This window comes from Polyodon spathula, chromosome 15, assembly GCF_017654505.1.
Source record: "Polyodon spathula isolate WHYD16114869_AA chromosome 15, ASM1765450v1, whole genome shotgun sequence".
In the NCBI taxonomy this organism is placed as follows: domain Eukaryota; kingdom Metazoa; phylum Chordata; class Actinopteri; order Acipenseriformes; family Polyodontidae; genus Polyodon; species Polyodon spathula.
The window spans coordinates 13,793,027-13,811,273 of record NC_054548.1 but is presented as its reverse complement, the minus strand read 5'-3'; the positions used below and the strand labels follow the sequence as shown (position 1 = coordinate 13,811,273).

The window sequence follows — 18,247 nt, the reverse complement described above, 5'->3', positions numbered from 1 at the left end:
ATAGAATAATCTTCATGCATGCCTCAGCTACAGAAACTGCTCCCACACACATACTTTTGAAACCAAAGTTACGCCACTGTTGCCAACTATTACTGCTGCTTTGTGGAATTCTGATTTTAATTAACGTTCTTTCACTTTTATCATTACTGAACCCCATTTTTTTTAAAGAACTTCTGTATAACCTGTCAGGTTTTTCTGCATTTTGTAGTTTTTCTACTTAAACTACTTGTCCGTTGGGCAAAGTATAACGGCAAAACTTGTTGTCCATCACACAAATCTTGTTGTCCCGGGCGTTGGGCGATACGAATTTTACACCCCTGCATCTTTTGAAGCATAATAAAGGGTTAGCTATGTTTTTTTTTTTCTTTTTGAAAGACAGGTATTCACTAATTTTATTTGCTTCCAGACAAGGATCAAAATGTTGTTTTCTTCCTGTACGTAATCATTTGGCAGAACAGAGTGTACCAGGTGATGTTGTGATGTCTTAACGCCTAATAGTCTCATTTTAGTAATTTTGTATTTAAGTACATATACTAAAATATACTGTTACTAATTGGGTTAGAAACCGTGGTAGCAAATGACCTACTTTAGAGTTGTTTAATGTGATCTACATTTTGCTCAGCAATCTCAATATATACCGGTAACTGTGTTTACATGGGAAATACTTGCATTGTTGTTTTATGAAATGTGTGTTTAGAGAACTGATATTTTCTTTGTACATCAATGGAACCCCTAGGCAGGGGTGTAGTGCTGGGGGGTCACGGAGGAGTGCCACTCCCCTACTTCTCTTTGGCTGTGAGTGCACCGCTTCCATACTTCATGTGTAGAATATTGAACTGTTTTGCTCCTATTAATATATGGAGATATACATGGGTATAACCCGTACAAATAAGCAAAGAATAGAATAACCATAAGAAACCCTTGTGAGATAAATAATGAAAAAAGTTTGAATGTAGTGTTCCTGGTCTAGAACAACAGGTGTGAATAATGTGTAAGAGAGTTGAAGGGAACCTGTATTATCGCTGTGCCAAGGTGTCACATTTTACAGTTAGATGTAGCCTAATAATTGGACCAGTTTTTATTTTTAGACCCATATATAGGAATAACGTAGATAAAATAAGCTAAACATTTATTTAAAAGATAAAACGCAATCACAGCGTGCAAATAAAGGTTACCTGTGGCCTTACACATCCTTTTTTTTTTTTTTAATAAAACGTATGCACTTCTGTTTCAAAACCTCAGTCTCATTCGCTCTTAAGCGGCTGCAATAGGACAGTGAGATGAGGTGATTCTAGACCAAACGATTGAATATACGAGGCGGGGGAGTGTTACGCATAGGATTAGTAATAATAATGATGCCGTTTTAAACGTGTATTAGTGTATGAAACTGGTTGTGAAAATATGTATATGTATTGTTATGATTTATTGGCTTTGCATTTATACTGGGGACATCTACTTTGAAGTGGGCTTCATTTTTTATATATGTAGTTTTGTTGCAAAGTTTTATTCAGGGTATTATGTTTTTATAAGTCAGTGCTGTCCATATGGTTATCTGCATGTATTTGGGCTGTTTTCTGCAAATTATACTGGCAACTTTTAAAGAAAATACTTAAACCAATGTGAGCGTGTCAGTGTTGACAGTGTTGCTTTTAACCTTTTCATTGTGCAGTTGGTCACATGACCTGATTGCAGCTACACTATTGGAGTGAAACTGAACTGCAGCAAAGGGGGTGATTTTCTTTAGTAGCGGCAAAAAAGGGGATAATGTTGTTAGTTTTAATAGATAAGAAATTTAAAAACTTAGGCTAGTACTTTAAGAGCTTTTGTAGAAATGATATCCTGCTGTTCTGTTTGAGTGTATTTTATTAATACTGTTTTTATTTGCAACAGGTTGTGATTCAGGGAAGTGATGACATTGGCAGTAGAGCAATAGATTTGCTTAAAGAGATATACACAAATCTTGGACCAAAATTACAAGTTAACCAGGTAAATGCCTATGGATTGTGTGCAGATTAATACTTGTATTATATGGTAATATTTCAATACATTTATACATCTGCAAATGGTGGAGAAGAAAATACCACAAAAAGCTAATGGTTGTCTGTGTAGTTAAATTTGTATTCTAGTGGTTGGACATGGTTAATTAAATGGTTTCAAATGTCTCTCGCAGGTAGAGATTCATGAAGACTTCATCCAATCCTGTTTTGACCGGTTGAAAGCCTCCTATGACACATTGTGTGTCTTGGATGGTGACAAAGATAGTATTAATTGTGCCCGACAAGAGGCAATTCGAATGGTTCGAGTGCTGACTGTTTTAAGAGAGTACATCAATGAGTGTGACAGTGATTACCACGAGGAGAGGACGATTCTGCCTATGTCAAGGTATCTTAATTAGCTGCATATTTTTTAAACTTTCAAATGCTTAAGAAGTTAGTCAAGCTTCACTGGAGATTCCATGGGGAATGTTGCATTGGCTGTGGTACACCAGCAGGATGGGAAGACAAACATGGCAGGGAAAGTTCTCTACATGGTACGGTGGGCCATACGAGGCAAGATCCTAGTTTTTCCTCACTGCGTTACAGCAGTCTCTGCTGGCCGGAATTCAAGTGAGCTCCAGCAAACATCTTCTGGCTGATATCCGCTCTCGAGCTCCTAGGTGTAAGTAGGGAATTGGGTTGGTCATTGGAGTACACCCACTGACTTTCCGTTCTCTTGAGCTGTTGTGAGGAATTGCTGCAGTGATAGAACATGATTGTTGTGGACAGTGGTAAAATAATGTTTTTTTCTATTTATCCAGTGGAAAGATGTTTAAAGTTGTTAGCATTTAAGCTTTTTTTTTTTTTTTTTCCCCTCTCATCTCTCTCCTCTCCAGGGCATTTCGTGGCAAACACATTACGCTCATAGTACGCTTCCCCAACCAAGGTCGGCAGGTAGATGATTTAGATATTTGGTCTCACACGAATGACACTATTGGATCAGTACGGCGGTGCATCTTGACTCGAATAAAGGCCAACAGCACACATACAAAAATTGAACTTTTCATCGGTGGTGAACTTGTCGATCCTGCAGATGACCGGAAGTTAATTGGTCAGCTCAATCTCAAAGACAAAACAGTAAGTGTCATTGGCTAGTCCATTCTAGTTCTGTTTCAATGGGCTTGAGAGTATCCATTAACACAAGGTACAATAATGTGATTTTAAGTTTAGTTAAAGCTGTTACTCCTGTTTATATCTTAACCACTTCAGCTCCAGGGCGTACACATGTACGTCAAATGAAAGAGCACTTGCAGTACCATGCCGTGCCTGCGTATGTCAGGGTTTGCCGTCTAGTCTATTTTTATTTTTTTATTTTTCTTCAGTCTTATTCAGTCTTTTTGTAAACATGCCTGTCAGGAGGTGAGTGGCGTGGGTGACAAAGTGAATGTCCAAACAGTCATATAATTTCCAAAAGAGTCAATTATTTATTAATACTAAGCACCGTTATTTTGTGAAACTTTCTGTTTGGAACTGAAAACCCACCATTTTACCCAAATACCAGCAATGGTATGGGGTAAAACGGTGGGTTTCACAAAACAGTAACGGCACAGTAATCCACAAGTGCATGGAAAAGTGCTGCGGTTGTAGTACAATGTTGTGCTGTTCTCTGCAGTGCTAGTGATGCTGTGGGGTCTGTGCTGGCTCCGTGGCTGCAGCTCGCTAGTCGTCTGCTACACAAATAAATAAACAAATAAAGGCACAGCGTTGTGGCTGCTTCCCCATTGTACTGAGATTTGCAGCTCAGATTCCTTCTCTGTCATTATGCCCTAAGGCAATGTTAATAATGTGGGATGTGTTTTGAAGTCGGGAACGAAAGATCAAGATCATCATGTAACTTTATTATCCAGTTGTGTTCCGTGCAAAAAATCCCTATCTGTGAAGTCATTGAGAAGAGTTTAAGATAGATATATATATATATGTGTAGTTTGTTTTTGTTGTTCATACAAAAATAAAATGTAAAAAAAGATTCAACTTTTGTGTGTTTTGCTATATTACATATGACGTATAAATGTATTGCCTTTTTTCCAAATGCCAATACCAAATACAATAATCTTTAACCTGGACTGCACATTCATTTTTGCATCTGAAGTTGAAGAGGTTAAGCATCTGTCCTTTTCTATTAGGAATTATATTAGTTCCGGCAGTTATGATCAAACTGTTTTCATTTTGGTTTGTATTTGTTTTACAATTGTTTTTCTTTGCCTGTGTTTTTCAGTTAATCACAGCCAAGCTTACACAGGTCAGCTCTAACATGCCTTCAAGTCCTGATAGTTCCTCTGATTCATCAACTGGGTCTCCGGGGAACCATGGTAACCACTTTAGTGATGGGCCCAACCCAGAAGTAGAAAGCTGTCTTCCTGGAGTGGTAATTGATGTCTTTTATTCATCTGCGACACCTGAAGCTGTAGTTATCTGAGGACTGGTGGGGTGGAAAAATAGAAATAAGTAATACTGTCTTCATTGGTGTAATCAGAAAAATGACATTTGCTATTCCAGTCTAAATCTAAGGAACCCTGTCATGACTGAGGGCTTGCCTGTGTATTTACCTGACATTTCATAAAATGTTCTTTCTAAATTAATCAAGATGCTTCATACATAAACTTTGTAATCATGCAAACCGAGAATAAAGGGGTATATTTAGGTGTAGCTGTGTCTATTCTAATGTAATCTGCTAGGGTTTTTTGTTATTTTTTTATATATTTGACAAATTCAGTAAGGCGTGAATGCAGAAATTATAAAAGTTCCTAAGTAGTTTGAGTGAGGGAGCTTGTGTACATTAAGCACAGCCGTAAAACTATGTAATTTCGCTGTGGTTTTGGGTTCTGTAGGTATTTGCAGGAAGAATAATATATATATATATATATATATAGATATATAATAATATAATATATATATATATATATATATATAATTTTTTTTTTTTTTTTACTTTTGTCACATCAAGGACCGAAAGTGTATTTTTCAGATCTAGTAACCAACATAGACTGGTTTTCGTAATAATTTGGTTAGAAATGTCAGTATAGCTGTTTGTGTACTATGTCTTGCTTAGGGAAATCTGTTTAGTTCCAGGGCAGCTGGTACAACTGAACAACAAGCTGCTATTGTGCATTAACAAACTGTGTTTCTGTTTCAGATAATGTCTCTGCATCTGAGATACATCTCTTTTCTTTGGCAAGTTGCTGATCTTGGCTGCAGTTTAAACATGCCATTGCTGAGAGATGGTGCGCGTGTCCTCATGAAGCTTATGCCTCCTGGTATGTTTCCAGTCACAGATCTATATATATATACACATATATACATATGACATATATATATATATATATATATATATATATATATATATATATATATATATATATATATATATATATATATATATCTTTGCGAGAGTGTTGAAAATATATCAGCCTGTTTTTAATTGGGGGGTGGGGGGTGGAGGATTAATTTAGAATGTATTAATCGCTCTTTCTCTCTCTGTCTCTCTCTCTCCAGATAACACTACAGTAGAAAAGTTACGAGCTATCTGCCTAGACCATGCAAAGCTTGGTGAAAATAGCCTTAGCCCAAATCTGGACTCGCTCTTTTTTGGTCCTTCTCCTTCTCAAGTGCTGTACCTAACAGAGGTTTGTAAAGCTTACCTTTTATTTATTTTTTTACCTTTTTCATAATTTTTTTTTACCAACAGTACCTTTTCTTTTGAAACATTCAATATTTACCAGCAGGAAACAAGCTCAAAAATATTTTATATTGAAACTAAATGTATAGAATTTTGGTACTTTTTAAGTTGCATTTATGAAGTGATTTAAACACAAGTTCAGAATGAAACCAGGTGTAGATCTTGCTACTGCACAAATTCCTTTTTTAAAATATAGTCTGTCTTGTACAGGTAGTGTATGCCTTGTTAATGCCTGCCAGTGGAACCCTTGGAGAAGATGCCAGTGACTTCCAGTACAACTTCTTAAAAAGTGGTGGTCTGCCCCTTGTTCTGAGCATGCTCACAAGAAATAACTTCCTGCCAAATGCAGACATGGAAACAAGACGGGGTGCCTATCTCAATGCTCTAAAAATAGCCAAATTGTTACTAACAGCAGTTGGCTTTGGCCATGTGAAGGCAGTGGCAGAAGCTTGTCAGCCGGTCGTAGAAGGAACAAGCCCTGCGTCACCGGTATGTTTATTTTTTGTCTTAATTTTAACTGAAGTGTCTCTTAATTTTGTAAACTTACAAATCTGTAAAAACACTTGCACTGGAATGAACGCATGTCAGTCATCCTACTTTTAAGGTGCTGCTGCTTCTCACAATGACGGGTCGCTAAATGCTTTACCAGTCACACCACAACTCGTCTGACACCTGTCCACTCTTAAAGCGACGCACATAGGTGTAGTTATAGAGGAAAAAGTAGGCCTAGTGAAAAGTTGAAAAAAATCCTTTCAACTAGCAGACTTATTTAATTTAACAAGAAATCAAATAAAATAATTGATAACAATTTGTTTTTAAAAATGTATTTAACATTCATATTTCATGTCCTCATTTTTAAATTTAGATATGTTACACAATAGTTCTTAATATATTATCGGCATGAATTGAAGCATTTTCTACTGAAAAGATAGCAGGGTGCGCAAACTTACTATCCTTGATGTAAAACACACACAAAAATATCAAATGAAACTGCACATGCTTTATGCCTTCATTTCAATAAGCACACAAGGCACAGACCTGCTGCCAGTCAAACTGATGGCCGGCTTCAGTCCCTGCCCGTCAACTAGCTTTTGAAAACATTGCCACTTAACGGAAACAGTGTATTTTGATAGTGGTAGATCTTGCATTATTAGAGTTTATATATATATATATATATATATATATATATATATATATATATATATATATATATATATATATATATATATATACATATATATACACACACACACACACACACACACACACACAGGTAGTGGACAAAAAAATTGAAACACCTGGGTAAGTGAGGGACACCAAATATATTGAAAGCAAGGTCTTCCACACAGGTGTGGCTCATTCGTTAATTAAGCAAATAACATACCAGCGTGCTTAGGGTCATGTATAAAAATGCTGGTCAGGCCTGGTTGCCTATAATTATGGCTGCAAGAGGAGACCTCAATGACTTTGAAAGAGGGGTGATTGTTGGGGCGTGTTTGACAAGGAGCGTCAGTGAACAAGACAACTCAACTTGCTGATGTTTCACGAGCAGCTGTGTCTAAGGTGATGTCGGCATGGAATTCCAAGGGAAGGACATCATCAGCAAAGGGCAACTGTGTGTGTGGGGGTGGGTGGGGAGGTGTGTGGGCTCACGGGGGCGCGCACACACACAGTACCAGTCAAAAGTTTGAGTACACATGCTGGAAACTAGGTTTTTTTCATAATTGACAATGTTTTACGTCATATACGTTTCTGTAAATACTTGAAAATGAAAACTCATATTACAGTATACAAAACAAACGGAGTATCAAAGCAATGTGCAAGAAAATTGAAAATTGTCTCTCAATCTTGGATCCTCAAAATAGCCACCCTTTGCCTTAATAACAGCCTCACAAACACAAAGCATTTGGTTAAAAAGCTTAGGCAGGAAATCACCCGACATTTCTTCCCAGCTCATCTGCAGCAATTCCCAGAGATGTAGGGCACTTCTGGGTAGCTTTACTTTGACTCTTCTGTCCAGTTCGTCCCATACAAGTTCTATGGGATTGAGGTCTGGAGACTGGGCAGGCCAGGTCATTGGCTTGAGTTGTCCTTCACTTTCCTTCCTTGCCATATAGTTCTTGCACAATTTTGAGGTGTGTTTCGGGCTATGCTGTTGCTGAAGAATGAAGGACTGCACAACTAGCCATAATCCTGATGGAATGGCATGCCTCTGAAGTATGCTTTGATAGCCATGCTGGTTTAGCTTGCCATGGACTTGGTAAAGATCACTGTGTCACCAGCAAGCAACCCCAGACGATGACACTGCCTCCTCCATGCTCGACAGTGGGAACCACACATGCAGAACTCATGCGCAAACGCTCTCTGCGTCTTACAAATACTCGGCGGTTGGACCCAGATGTTTCAAATTTTGACTCATCGGTCCAGAAGACCGACTTCCACTCCTCAAACGTTCAGTTTCTGTGTTTTTTAGCCCAGGCAAGTCTCTTCCTCTTATTCTGCACTCTTAACAATGGCTTCTTTGCAGAAATTCTTCCAGTTAGGCCAGCTTCACACACATCTCCTCTGAACAGTTGATGAAACATCTGTACTTCTACTAGCATTTAGCTGAGCTTGTATTTCAGGGGCAGTTAGTCACCGGTTTCACAGACTTGTGACTCGAATGAACTTGTTCTCTGATTCGGTGGTCACCCTTGGCCTTCCTGACCTTGTTGGTCCTCATGAGTGCCAGTTTCTTCAAATCGTTTGATGGTTTTGGCCACAGCAGTTACAGACACTTGCAAAGTTCTTGCGATTTGTCTTAAAGAAATTACATCTTTTTTCTTTGCTTAACTGAGCGTATTTTGCCATTTTCTGCTCCCTTACATTCAGGAATGACAAACTTGTGCCTATGCTACCTATATTTATAGTAATCCTGGACCTTCACCTGTTAACAATAATTGATGACAAAAGGTTAATTAGGTAACATGCTAGTTAACTCAGAGAACATCTAACAAAGACACTTTTATACTTAGGCCAGTGTTCTAACACCGTGTTATACACATTTCAGACTTAACTGACTTGGGCTTCAGACTGAAATCCCCTTGCTTTGGGTGACCATTTCATTGAAATTGACAAGATTTACATTTTCATTTAAAAATTAAATTTTTGAATGCAATTCACTTATGATTATCAGCTTATATAAGTACACGTATCATATAATGAAATATTAAGTGTTTATAGACAAGTTTATACAGTTAAAAGCATAGATAATCATGAAAAACCTGGTTTCAAGCAGGTGTGCTCAAACTTTTGATTGGTTGTGTGTGTGTGTGTGTGTGTGTGTGTATATATATATATATATATATAGATATAGATATAGATATAGATATATATATATATATTATATATAATATATATAATTAAAACTATATAAATGCCATTTTAAAACGGTTTTCAATTCAATTCTAAAGCTGTTCAATTCTACTTTCCAGATTAACCAGGCTACCCACGACCAGGCTATAGTGCTACAGAATGCTCTGCAAAATATTCCCAATCCATCATCGGAATGTATGCTGCGAAATGTAGCGATTCGACTTGCCCAGCAGATATCGGATGAGGTTGGTTTAGTTTCCTCTCAGTTGGGAGGGGTTCAGGTATGTGAGAGCCACTATTACAGACATTTGTATGTGTGTGCGTGCTGTGAGGTAAAATAAACCACCAAATAAGCTTTGATTGCGGTATGACCTATTGACTATTATTTATATGTGGAGTCATTGGACAAATACTACAGTACTATTTTATAGTTGTAGCACTAATTGAGTAAGATACTTGATCAAGTTGACCAATTTCCTTGTGTATTGTTTGTTTTATTTTTAGAATTTCTTCCAGGCTTCAAAATACATCCCAGACATTTGTGTTATCAGAGCTGTGCAGAAGATAGTTTGGGCATCAGGGTGTGGTACCGTGCAGTTTGTGTTCAGTTCAAATGAAGAGATTAGCAAGATTTATGAAAAGGTAGGGTACTACAATTGTTGCTTGTACACAGTTTGCAATCTTAAGAATATGACATTTGAAGAGATGATTAAATAGATTTATTTTCCATGTTGCCTTACATATGTAAATGCACCTGGTTGTAATAGCCATCATTTAAAATGACCATTAAAGTATTTAACACCTTAAAGATTTTAACTTTCGTGTTACAATGTTGCCTTTACAGACAAATGCAGGAAATGAAACAGATGCAGAAGACGAACAGGTTTGCTGTGAAGCACTGGAAGTTATGACTCTCTGCTTTGCCTTAATCCCAACTGCGTTGGATGCACTTAGTAAAGAGAAGGCATGGCAGACCTTCATAATTGACTTGCTTTTGCACTGTCAGAGCAAGTAAGTAATCAAGCTTACATTTGTACATATCTAGAAACCTGCTTATCTAGTTAATAAACTTGATAGATTCTTTAGCAAATATAGAGAGAGTCAGTCTGGTTACACTTAATGTAACTAGAGAGTCACACATTAAAATGAGATGAATAAATGGCATTCTTGTAGCGCAAGTTATAAAAATCTGCCAATTTTATGTATCGCATTTTTTTCATGTTCAGAATGTTTATGGTGATGTCATATGGAGGGATAAGGGCAGTTTAGTGTACCTAATGGGAGCTTTAATAGATCAATACATTTGATATGCTTCTTCTTCTATGATAGAAAGTCACATGATTTTCAAATCTTTGCAGGTCTGTTCGTCAGATGGCTCAGGAACAGTTTTTTCTGATGGCCACAAGGTGTTGCATGGGACACCGGCCCCTGCTATTCTTCATAACTCTGCTTTTCACAGTTTTAGGGGTAAGTCTGCACTATATATGTACATAACTGTTTATGTACAGTATGCATTATGCCCTCTTGCTGACAGGTTTGATTACTATGTTAAATCCAGACAAATTTGAATAAATATTTAATCTGAAATAAATTGGTCTTGATGGTACTGAAAGATTGACATGAATAATTAATAAACTTCTAACACATCTGCTAACAATTTTTACTGTGTCAAAAAAAGCCGTTTTTGGGATTGTTTGTTCAGTGATTTAGCTTTTGTTTTATAATTTGTGAAGTAAACAGCTTTACATTATAGTAAATTACACATTTTCATAAAGTAACGGTGGTTTCAAGGTGTTTTTGTTTACTTGCTAATGACATTTTGAATGTTTCACTTCCAGAGCACTGCAAAGGAAAGAGCTAAGCACGCTGGAGATTACTTTACATTGTTGAGGCACTTGCTAAACTACGCTTACAACAGCAACATTAACCTGCCAAATGCTGAGGTTCTTCTCAACAATGAAATTGACTGGTTAAAAAGGATTAGGGTAAGTTTATTTCTATTCTCTTCTGAAAGTGATATATTTTTTTCTAATATCCAAAGACTAAAAAACATATGGTTTCTTCATCTCTTGCAGGATGAAGTAAAAAGAACTGATGAGACCGGGGTAGAAGAAACTATTCTGGAGGGCCATATAGGTGTCACAAAGGAATTGCTAGCATTCCAAACCCCAGAAAAGAAGTACTATATTGGCTGTGAAAAAGGTGGTGCCAACCTCATTAAGGTGCGTGGTTTTCATATTGTCCTCAAACATGATACCAGATACATTTTCTTGTTTTGGTTTATCTTTTCTTTGCTGAAATGTATTTTGGGCTTAAATATATATTGTATTATGTAGTATGTTCAAAAGTCAGCAGCCAGGGTCTTGACTAGGTCTCCCCCTTACATAACTGACTTTTTGTCTATTTATGCCCCTACATGCAATTTGCGGTCAACTGATGTTGGTCTCTTGTGTCCCCATGACCAGACTACAAACTATGGGTGACAGGACCTTCTGTTCCTATGCCCCTAGGTTGTGGAATGCCCTTGTGAATCCTTGAGTGTTTTTAAATCTCACCTTAAAACTTATTTGTTAAACTAAGCTTTTTTGTTAATTATATGTCTAATATTTTTCTTATGTACAGCGCTTTGTGATGACTTGTCATGAAAGGTGCTTTATAAAATAAAGCGTTATTGTTGTTAACAAGCTGACCAGTTGACTTGTCAGTCATTTGCAAAGCTGAAGAAACACGAACATGATGGTCCTGTATGAGCATGCTTTAAAAGGTCTCCCACAGGCTTAAATCCATTCAGGGGTTTGCTTTGCAGCATGATTTGACTTAAACCGTTATATCTACTTCTGCCATAGCGTATTATAACTGTTATACTAACGGTAATAATTTTAAATTGTTGATTTTGCCAGAAAATAAGCTGCCCAAGTGTGGTAAGATGTTTATTTATTTGTTTTCCCTCTTTAGGAGTTGATCGATGACTTCATATTCCCAGCCTCCAATGTGTACTTGCAGTACATGAAGAGTGGAGAATTTCCAGCCGAGCAGGCCATTCCAGTCTGCAGTACTCCAGCTACTATCAATGCCGGTTTTGAGCTACTGTTTGCACTAGCAGTGGGCTGTGTCCGAAACCTCAAGCAGATTGTGGACACGTTAACTGACATGTACTATTTAGGTGTGTTTCTTTTTTTTGCCACTTAACAAAAAGGCATTGTTACTAGTAACGCTCCAGATAAGCTGCGTACTGGGTGATTTATACATTGAAAAAAAAAAAGAATTGCACATGATATTTAAATTTAATGAGGAAAGACTACGCATAGTAATTTTGCTGCACAGCTTGAGTTTGCAAGTTCTTTTTCAAGTATGAAATGTAACCTTTACTGCATGGGTGTTTACCTCCTAAAGACCCGGAAACTTGAATATTCTGTACCAAAGCCGCTCAGCCGAGCCAGTGACACAGTCATGACCTCCACGGGGGGTATAAGACTGTGCACACGGATCTCTGCGCCATTTTTCCTTTCAAGATCTGACCTGAGCCTGGTATCAGATTCAAGGAGAGTTCCCAGCGCCTTAAAATGGAAGCTTCATCCCAAGGTGGTGCGCCTCATTTTGGAGAGGTTCGGGAGAGCAGAGATTGATCTTTGCCTCCCATGAATCGACCCATTGGCCCCTCTTGTTCTCCATAATAGGAGACGGGGACCCGCTGGCAGTTGATATCTTGGCTCACAAGTGCCCTGCTCCTGCTATGTCAGCCCAGGATTCAACCCTGATGCAGCTCCTGAGCAGCCAGCCATGGAGACTGCGCAAGCACCACAACCTGCTCAGTCAGGCATGGGGGGGACCTTATAGCATACCGACCCATGGAGTCTGCAGCAGCAGGAGTTGAATCCACTCGCTTACAATCCGTGTTTGTGACTGGTGAATAAGCGACTGGATTCTCTATAGTCAGGATTTCTCGGCGGCGTCTCTGTCCTCCTCTAAACCTAACCTACCAATTTACCTATCTGTCAGCGGAATTTTTGGAAGGTAAATTTTATATAATAAATACAATATTCTGTGTTTTGGAGAGAGTTGGGATGCTTTACATTTGTTGTAGAAAGACGATCAATGAGGAGTACAATGTTATCATTTCTTTCTTTGCATTAGTGCAGTATTGGTACAGTAAGTATTTTTTAATATTTATTTGTGAGATCACAAGAGACTGGTGAAGGTTTACAGAAAACAAAAAAAAAGTATGTTATAGGATTGTAGCGGCTGTAAGAATCCAAGCGTACAGCTTTTTTTTATCTTCCAAAATATATAGCTCTTATTTAGCAAATAGAGTGAACAGCAACACTCGGCAGCGCACGGGGCTGATCTTAGCTGAGTCAGGGTGCCCCAAGAAAAAGCCGCCCACTGCTCTGCGCCCCCCCACCCGCCACTTGCAGCAGTGACATTGGCAAGCTAAGTATTTTATCTAGCCCCTTTTTGGATGATCCAGCTGACAAAACAAGTTCTCAATGTATGGCTTTGTCTTTTTTGAGACAACCTTTTTAGTAGTCTATTGACCTTAACCTTAATAATATTCTATCTACCAAAGTCTATTATTCCAGACCTCCACAGTGAATAGCTATGGCCAAAAGTTTTGCATCACCTAGAATTTTAGGATTGAAACAATTAAAAAAAATAAATAAATAATAATAATAAAATAAAATGTACAATTTTGATCTTTTATTTAACATCAGGTAATAAAAGAAATTATGAAATTATGTGACAAAAGTCACCGGTTTGCGTCCAGCTGTCCTGTTACACACCTCCTAGATTTTACTGTTTACAGCAATGTCATTAGCATTGGGGCTTTTGAAGGCTTAATATCTCTCCTCCTCCTTTGTTTCATGCCTAATAGTAATTTTCCCTTTTATCTTCAATAGGTTGTGAAGCACTTACAGAATGGGAATACCTGCCACCTGTTGGGCCTCGGCCTTCAAAAGGGTTTGTGGGCTTGAAGAATGCTGGAGCCACGTGCTACATGAACTCGGTCATTCAGCAGCTGTACATGATTCCACCTATTAGAAATGGCATCCTGGCTATTGAAGGCACAGGCAGTGATGTTGATGATGACATGTCTGGTGATGAAAAGCAGGACAATGAAGTACTTAGATCTCTTTCAGTTTTCAAATGCATGTCAATATATAACTGAATTTTTTTTTCTTGAATACTTTGCCCAATGAAGATTTTCATCCTTGCTCACGACCTAGTGATTGATACATTAGCTATATCCAAGCATACATGCCATGTTGGCATAGCTTGGATCTGAGGGCATGATGCATTTATTATTTGTTACGAACTATCATCCATAAATGTTTTAACCATAATGTAATATTTTGTTTGCAGACCAATGTTGATCCTCGGGAGGAGGTTTTTAGTTACCACCATCAGTATGAAGATAAACCTTCATTAAGTAAAACTGAAGATCGAAAGGAGTACAATATTGGGGTTCTGCGGCACCTGCAGGTTATTTTTGGGCACTTGGCCGCCTCTAGGTTGCAGTACTATGTGCCCAGGGGGTTCTGGAAACAGTTTAGGTAAATCTATTTTCCCAATAATAAATGTTGCCATGACAAGACCTTATCTGAAGCATTATATCTCATTTTCAATTGGCTCTTGGTTAAACTTGGTTTGAGGGAATTGGCGTTTCTGCCTTTTGATTCAAATAGGAGTTGTTTTCAGTTGCACATCCTGCATATCGTTATGTTCTTAAAAAATAAATGTGGACTTTAAAACCATAAATATGCTACATTTTATAGTCAACAGTAGTACTTGATGGTAAAAGTTAATTTGTGTGTTTTTTTTTTTGTTTTTTTTTTTAATATAGGTTGTGGGGTGAACCAGTGAATCTGAGGGAGCAGCATGATGCATTGGAATTCTTTAACTCTTTGGTGGACAGTTTAGATGAAGCTTTGAAAGCTCTTGGCCATCCAGCTATGCTAAGCAAAGTTCTTGGGGGTTCGTTCGCTGATCAGAAGATATGTCAGGGTTGTCCTCACAGGTATGTACTGTTGTACTCTTTACATGTTGCATGCAACAATCAACAGAACAAAAGTTAAACAGAGTTGAAATCCTGTTTTTTGTTTTTTTTGTCATAACCTGAATGTTTCGATAAAATGAGGCTTATCAGTGGGATTTGCTGCTATTACACTTGGAGATGATTTTTCTATATAGTAGGGGAAGTTCCAAAACTGAAATGACATTAGGGTGAGACCCTAATGAAGTTTTCAAATGGGAGGTATACAGCTTTTCTGCTTATTTCATATGTTGTATTTTCGGTTATGTTGCCTTTGTTATTTGTATCATTTTAAATAACATTTTTAATTTTTGGTATTGTCAGAAAATTCTTGGTCTTGTTTAAGAGAAAAATAATTAGTTACTGTGTGTATTCTCAAAGTTCTTTGTTCAAAATGATACATTTCTTGTAGGTATGAATGTGAGGAGTCATTTACAACATTGAATGTAGATATTAGAAACCATCAAAACCTCCTGGATTCAATGGAGCAGTATGTCAAAGGAGACTTACTGGAGGGTGCCAATGCCTATCACTGTGAAAAGTGCAACAAAAAGGTGAATAGCCTTTACAGTTTCTTGTATGCATTGAAAGGGAATAACATTTGGTACAGAAAGGTTGGTTTTATTTGAATGAAATGTCCATTTAGTTTGTCTGAGCCACAGTGTTCAATATTGAAGATTTCTTAAATACTGGAATCCCCTGCCTGCGATATATATTTTTTTTATAATGCTGTAATCATTTTCTGTCTTGCAGGTGGACACAGTGAAACGTTTGCTCATTAAGAAGTTACCTCCGGTTCTTGCTATCCAGCTAAAGCGTTTTGACTATGACTGGGAAAGGGAATGTGCAATCAAATTCAATGATTACTTTGAATTTCCACGAGAGCTGGACATGGAGCCTTACACTGTGGCAGGTGTGGCTAAGCTGGAGGGGGATGATGTGAATCCTGAAAACCAGGTCATTCAAAATGAACCCACAGAGAATGAGCAGCCGGGGAGCACTAAATACAGGCTGGTTGGTGTTCTTGTGCACAGCGGTCAGGCCAGCGGTGGACACTACTACTCCTACATCATTCAGAGAAATGGTGGAGACGGGGAGAAAAACAGGTGGTATAAGTTTGATGATGGAGACGTGACAGAATGCAAAATGGACGATGACGAAGAGATGAAAAACCAGTGCTTTGGGGGAGAGTACATGGGGGAGGTTTTCGATCACATGATGAAGCGCATGTCTTACAGGCGCCAGAAAAGGTGGTGGAATGCCTACATACTTTTTTATGAACGTATGGACACATTGGAGAAAGACAGTGAACTTGTCAAGTACATTTCTGAGCTGGCAATTACCACAAAACCGCACCAGATAAAGATGCCTGCTGTCATTGAGCAAAGTGTACGGAAGCAGAATGTGCAGTTCATGCACAACCGTATGCAGTACAGCCTGGAATATTTCCAGTTTATAAAGAAACTTCTGACCTGTAACAGTGTCTATCTAAACCCACCACCAGGTTTGTACCCAAATAGTTAACTTGAAATGCTTTTTTGTAACATTACTTTCTTTTAGTATTTAACTTATTTTACTAACAAATGTGATTTATCAAAAACATTTTTGTGTTTTCTTTTATTATATTTAAAAATTGAACAGTATGGATGTGGGGAGTAAGCAATAAACGAAACTTGGGGAAAGTAGGGACCGTGTTCAGGGGATAAAATCTTGATTTTTGCTTATTGCTGGCTCACATGCCCATAAACACTGCAATGGTGGTTTAAATTTACAGAAAGATGGCCCTATGATAACTAATTAATATTTTCTGTCTTCTACTGAAAAATAATGTAAAAATGGGCTTAAATACATATATTAGATTGGTTTACCCGCCTTCTGTTCTCTATCAAGTACGAAATGTAATTATTACCAAATGGGTATTTACCTCCTAAAGACCCGAATCCTGAAACTTGTATACGAACGCTTCTCTTTGAGCCTATGGCAGTTGTAGCCCCGCCCCCGAGGGGCACCCGACTGCACTCACAGATCTCAACGCCATTTTTCCTTTCAACACTGACCTGATCAGAGAGCCTTGTTCAGATTAAGTGCTTGTTGCTTCTGTCTGTATATATTCACATTTTATTGTGTTATTTATTATACTAATCTCTGTGTTGTGTGCATTACAACTTGTTACGTACCGCTGCAGATGTTTAATATAATAATGACTGATTGCGGCGGTTAACTGCTGTATAACTGCTGCGGTTCTCGTTTGAATATCATATACTGGAGTTTACCATTCTGTTTTTAAAATGCCCTTCAATCGCAGTGTACAACAGGAACCAGATAGCATTTTATTTAATCTTACGTTTTTCATTGATGCATTGTTAACTTTTAAATCTATGCAGTAACTTTAATGCATGTGTTTTTTTTTCTGATTTTATTTAGGACAAGATCATCTTTTGCCTGAAGCAGAAGAAATAGCTATGATTAGTATTCAACTTGCTGCTAGATTTCTGTTTAGCACAGGATTTCACACCAAGAAATTAGTCCGTGGCCCTGCCAGTGATTGGTAAGGTTTTACATTTTTGCATCACTAGTTAGTTTCAAATTTGCACGTGTTTTGTGCTTCTAATGTTGAGTGACTGATTTCACTAATCTTTTCTTCTCTTGTATATTTCAGGTATGATGCATTGTGCATCCTGCTCCGTCACAGCAAGAATGTACGCTACTGGTTTGCACATAATGTCCTCTTTGCTTACCCAAACCGCTTCTCGGAGTACCTTCTTGAGTGCCCCAGTGCAGAAGTGAGGGGTGCATTTGCTAAGCTCATAGTATTTATTGCACATTTCTCTTTGCAAGATGGACCTTGCCCTTCACCGTTTGCCTCACCAGGACCCTCCAGCCAGGTTAGGAAAAAATAAGCAGAGAGCAGTAAAAGCATATTTTAGTTTTACAATATCGTTACCTGTATGTTTTATGTGGTAGTTCTGGGTTTATATATAGAGGTAGAAATAGATGTGTGCTCCCGATCAGCTTCTTTAGCTCTGTTAATGTGGTGTATATGTGTGTGGTTCTTGGCTATTGTATAACCCTGATCATATCCAGAAGTACCTACAGAGACCTAGAAAGTGTTGGACCACTACCCAACCAAATACATTTAGCATTTTGTGA

General features: G+C 37.9%; 1 protein-coding gene across 7 annotated transcripts in view; it reads left to right on the top strand.

Annotated features, from left to right (window-relative positions):
• LOC121327841 (probable ubiquitin carboxyl-terminal hydrolase FAF-X) overlaps nucleotides 1–18,247 on the top strand; it is a 70,809-nt gene that overhangs the window by 38,195 nt on the left and 14,367 nt on the right. For 2 of the 7 annotated variants that reach the window (XM_041272097.1, XM_041272094.1), the window contains exons 17-37: nucleotides 1,891–1,986; nucleotides 2,171–2,382; nucleotides 2,873–3,113; nucleotides 4,252–4,401; nucleotides 5,170–5,290; nucleotides 5,529–5,659; nucleotides 5,923–6,201; nucleotides 9,186–9,311; nucleotides 9,571–9,708; nucleotides 9,911–10,077; nucleotides 10,425–10,533; nucleotides 10,905–11,051; nucleotides 11,142–11,288; nucleotides 12,022–12,229; nucleotides 13,965–14,185; nucleotides 14,428–14,618; nucleotides 14,909–15,082; nucleotides 15,510–15,651; nucleotides 15,851–16,601; nucleotides 17,522–17,645; nucleotides 17,757–17,982. In XM_041272097.1, the coding sequence (XP_041128031.1) occupies nucleotides 1,891–1,986; nucleotides 2,171–2,382; nucleotides 2,873–3,113; nucleotides 4,252–4,401; nucleotides 5,170–5,290; nucleotides 5,529–5,659; nucleotides 5,923–6,201; nucleotides 9,186–9,311; nucleotides 9,571–9,708; nucleotides 9,911–10,077; nucleotides 10,425–10,533; nucleotides 10,905–11,051; nucleotides 11,142–11,288; nucleotides 12,022–12,229; nucleotides 13,965–14,185; nucleotides 14,428–14,618; nucleotides 14,909–15,082; nucleotides 15,510–15,651; nucleotides 15,851–16,601; nucleotides 17,522–17,645; nucleotides 17,757–17,982 (4,101 nt within the window). Of the gene's footprint in view, nucleotides 1–1,890; nucleotides 1,987–2,170; nucleotides 2,383–2,872; nucleotides 3,114–4,251; nucleotides 4,402–5,169; nucleotides 5,291–5,528; nucleotides 5,660–5,922; nucleotides 6,202–9,185; nucleotides 9,348–9,570; nucleotides 9,709–9,901; nucleotides 10,078–10,424; nucleotides 10,534–10,904; nucleotides 11,052–11,141; nucleotides 11,289–12,021; nucleotides 12,230–13,964; nucleotides 14,186–14,427; nucleotides 14,619–14,908; nucleotides 15,083–15,509; nucleotides 15,652–15,850; nucleotides 16,602–17,521; nucleotides 17,646–17,756; nucleotides 17,983–18,247 lie in introns of all 7 variants that reach the window. The other 5 variants (XM_041272096.1, XM_041272092.1, XM_041272095.1 and 2 more) reach the window with 3 other exon arrangements.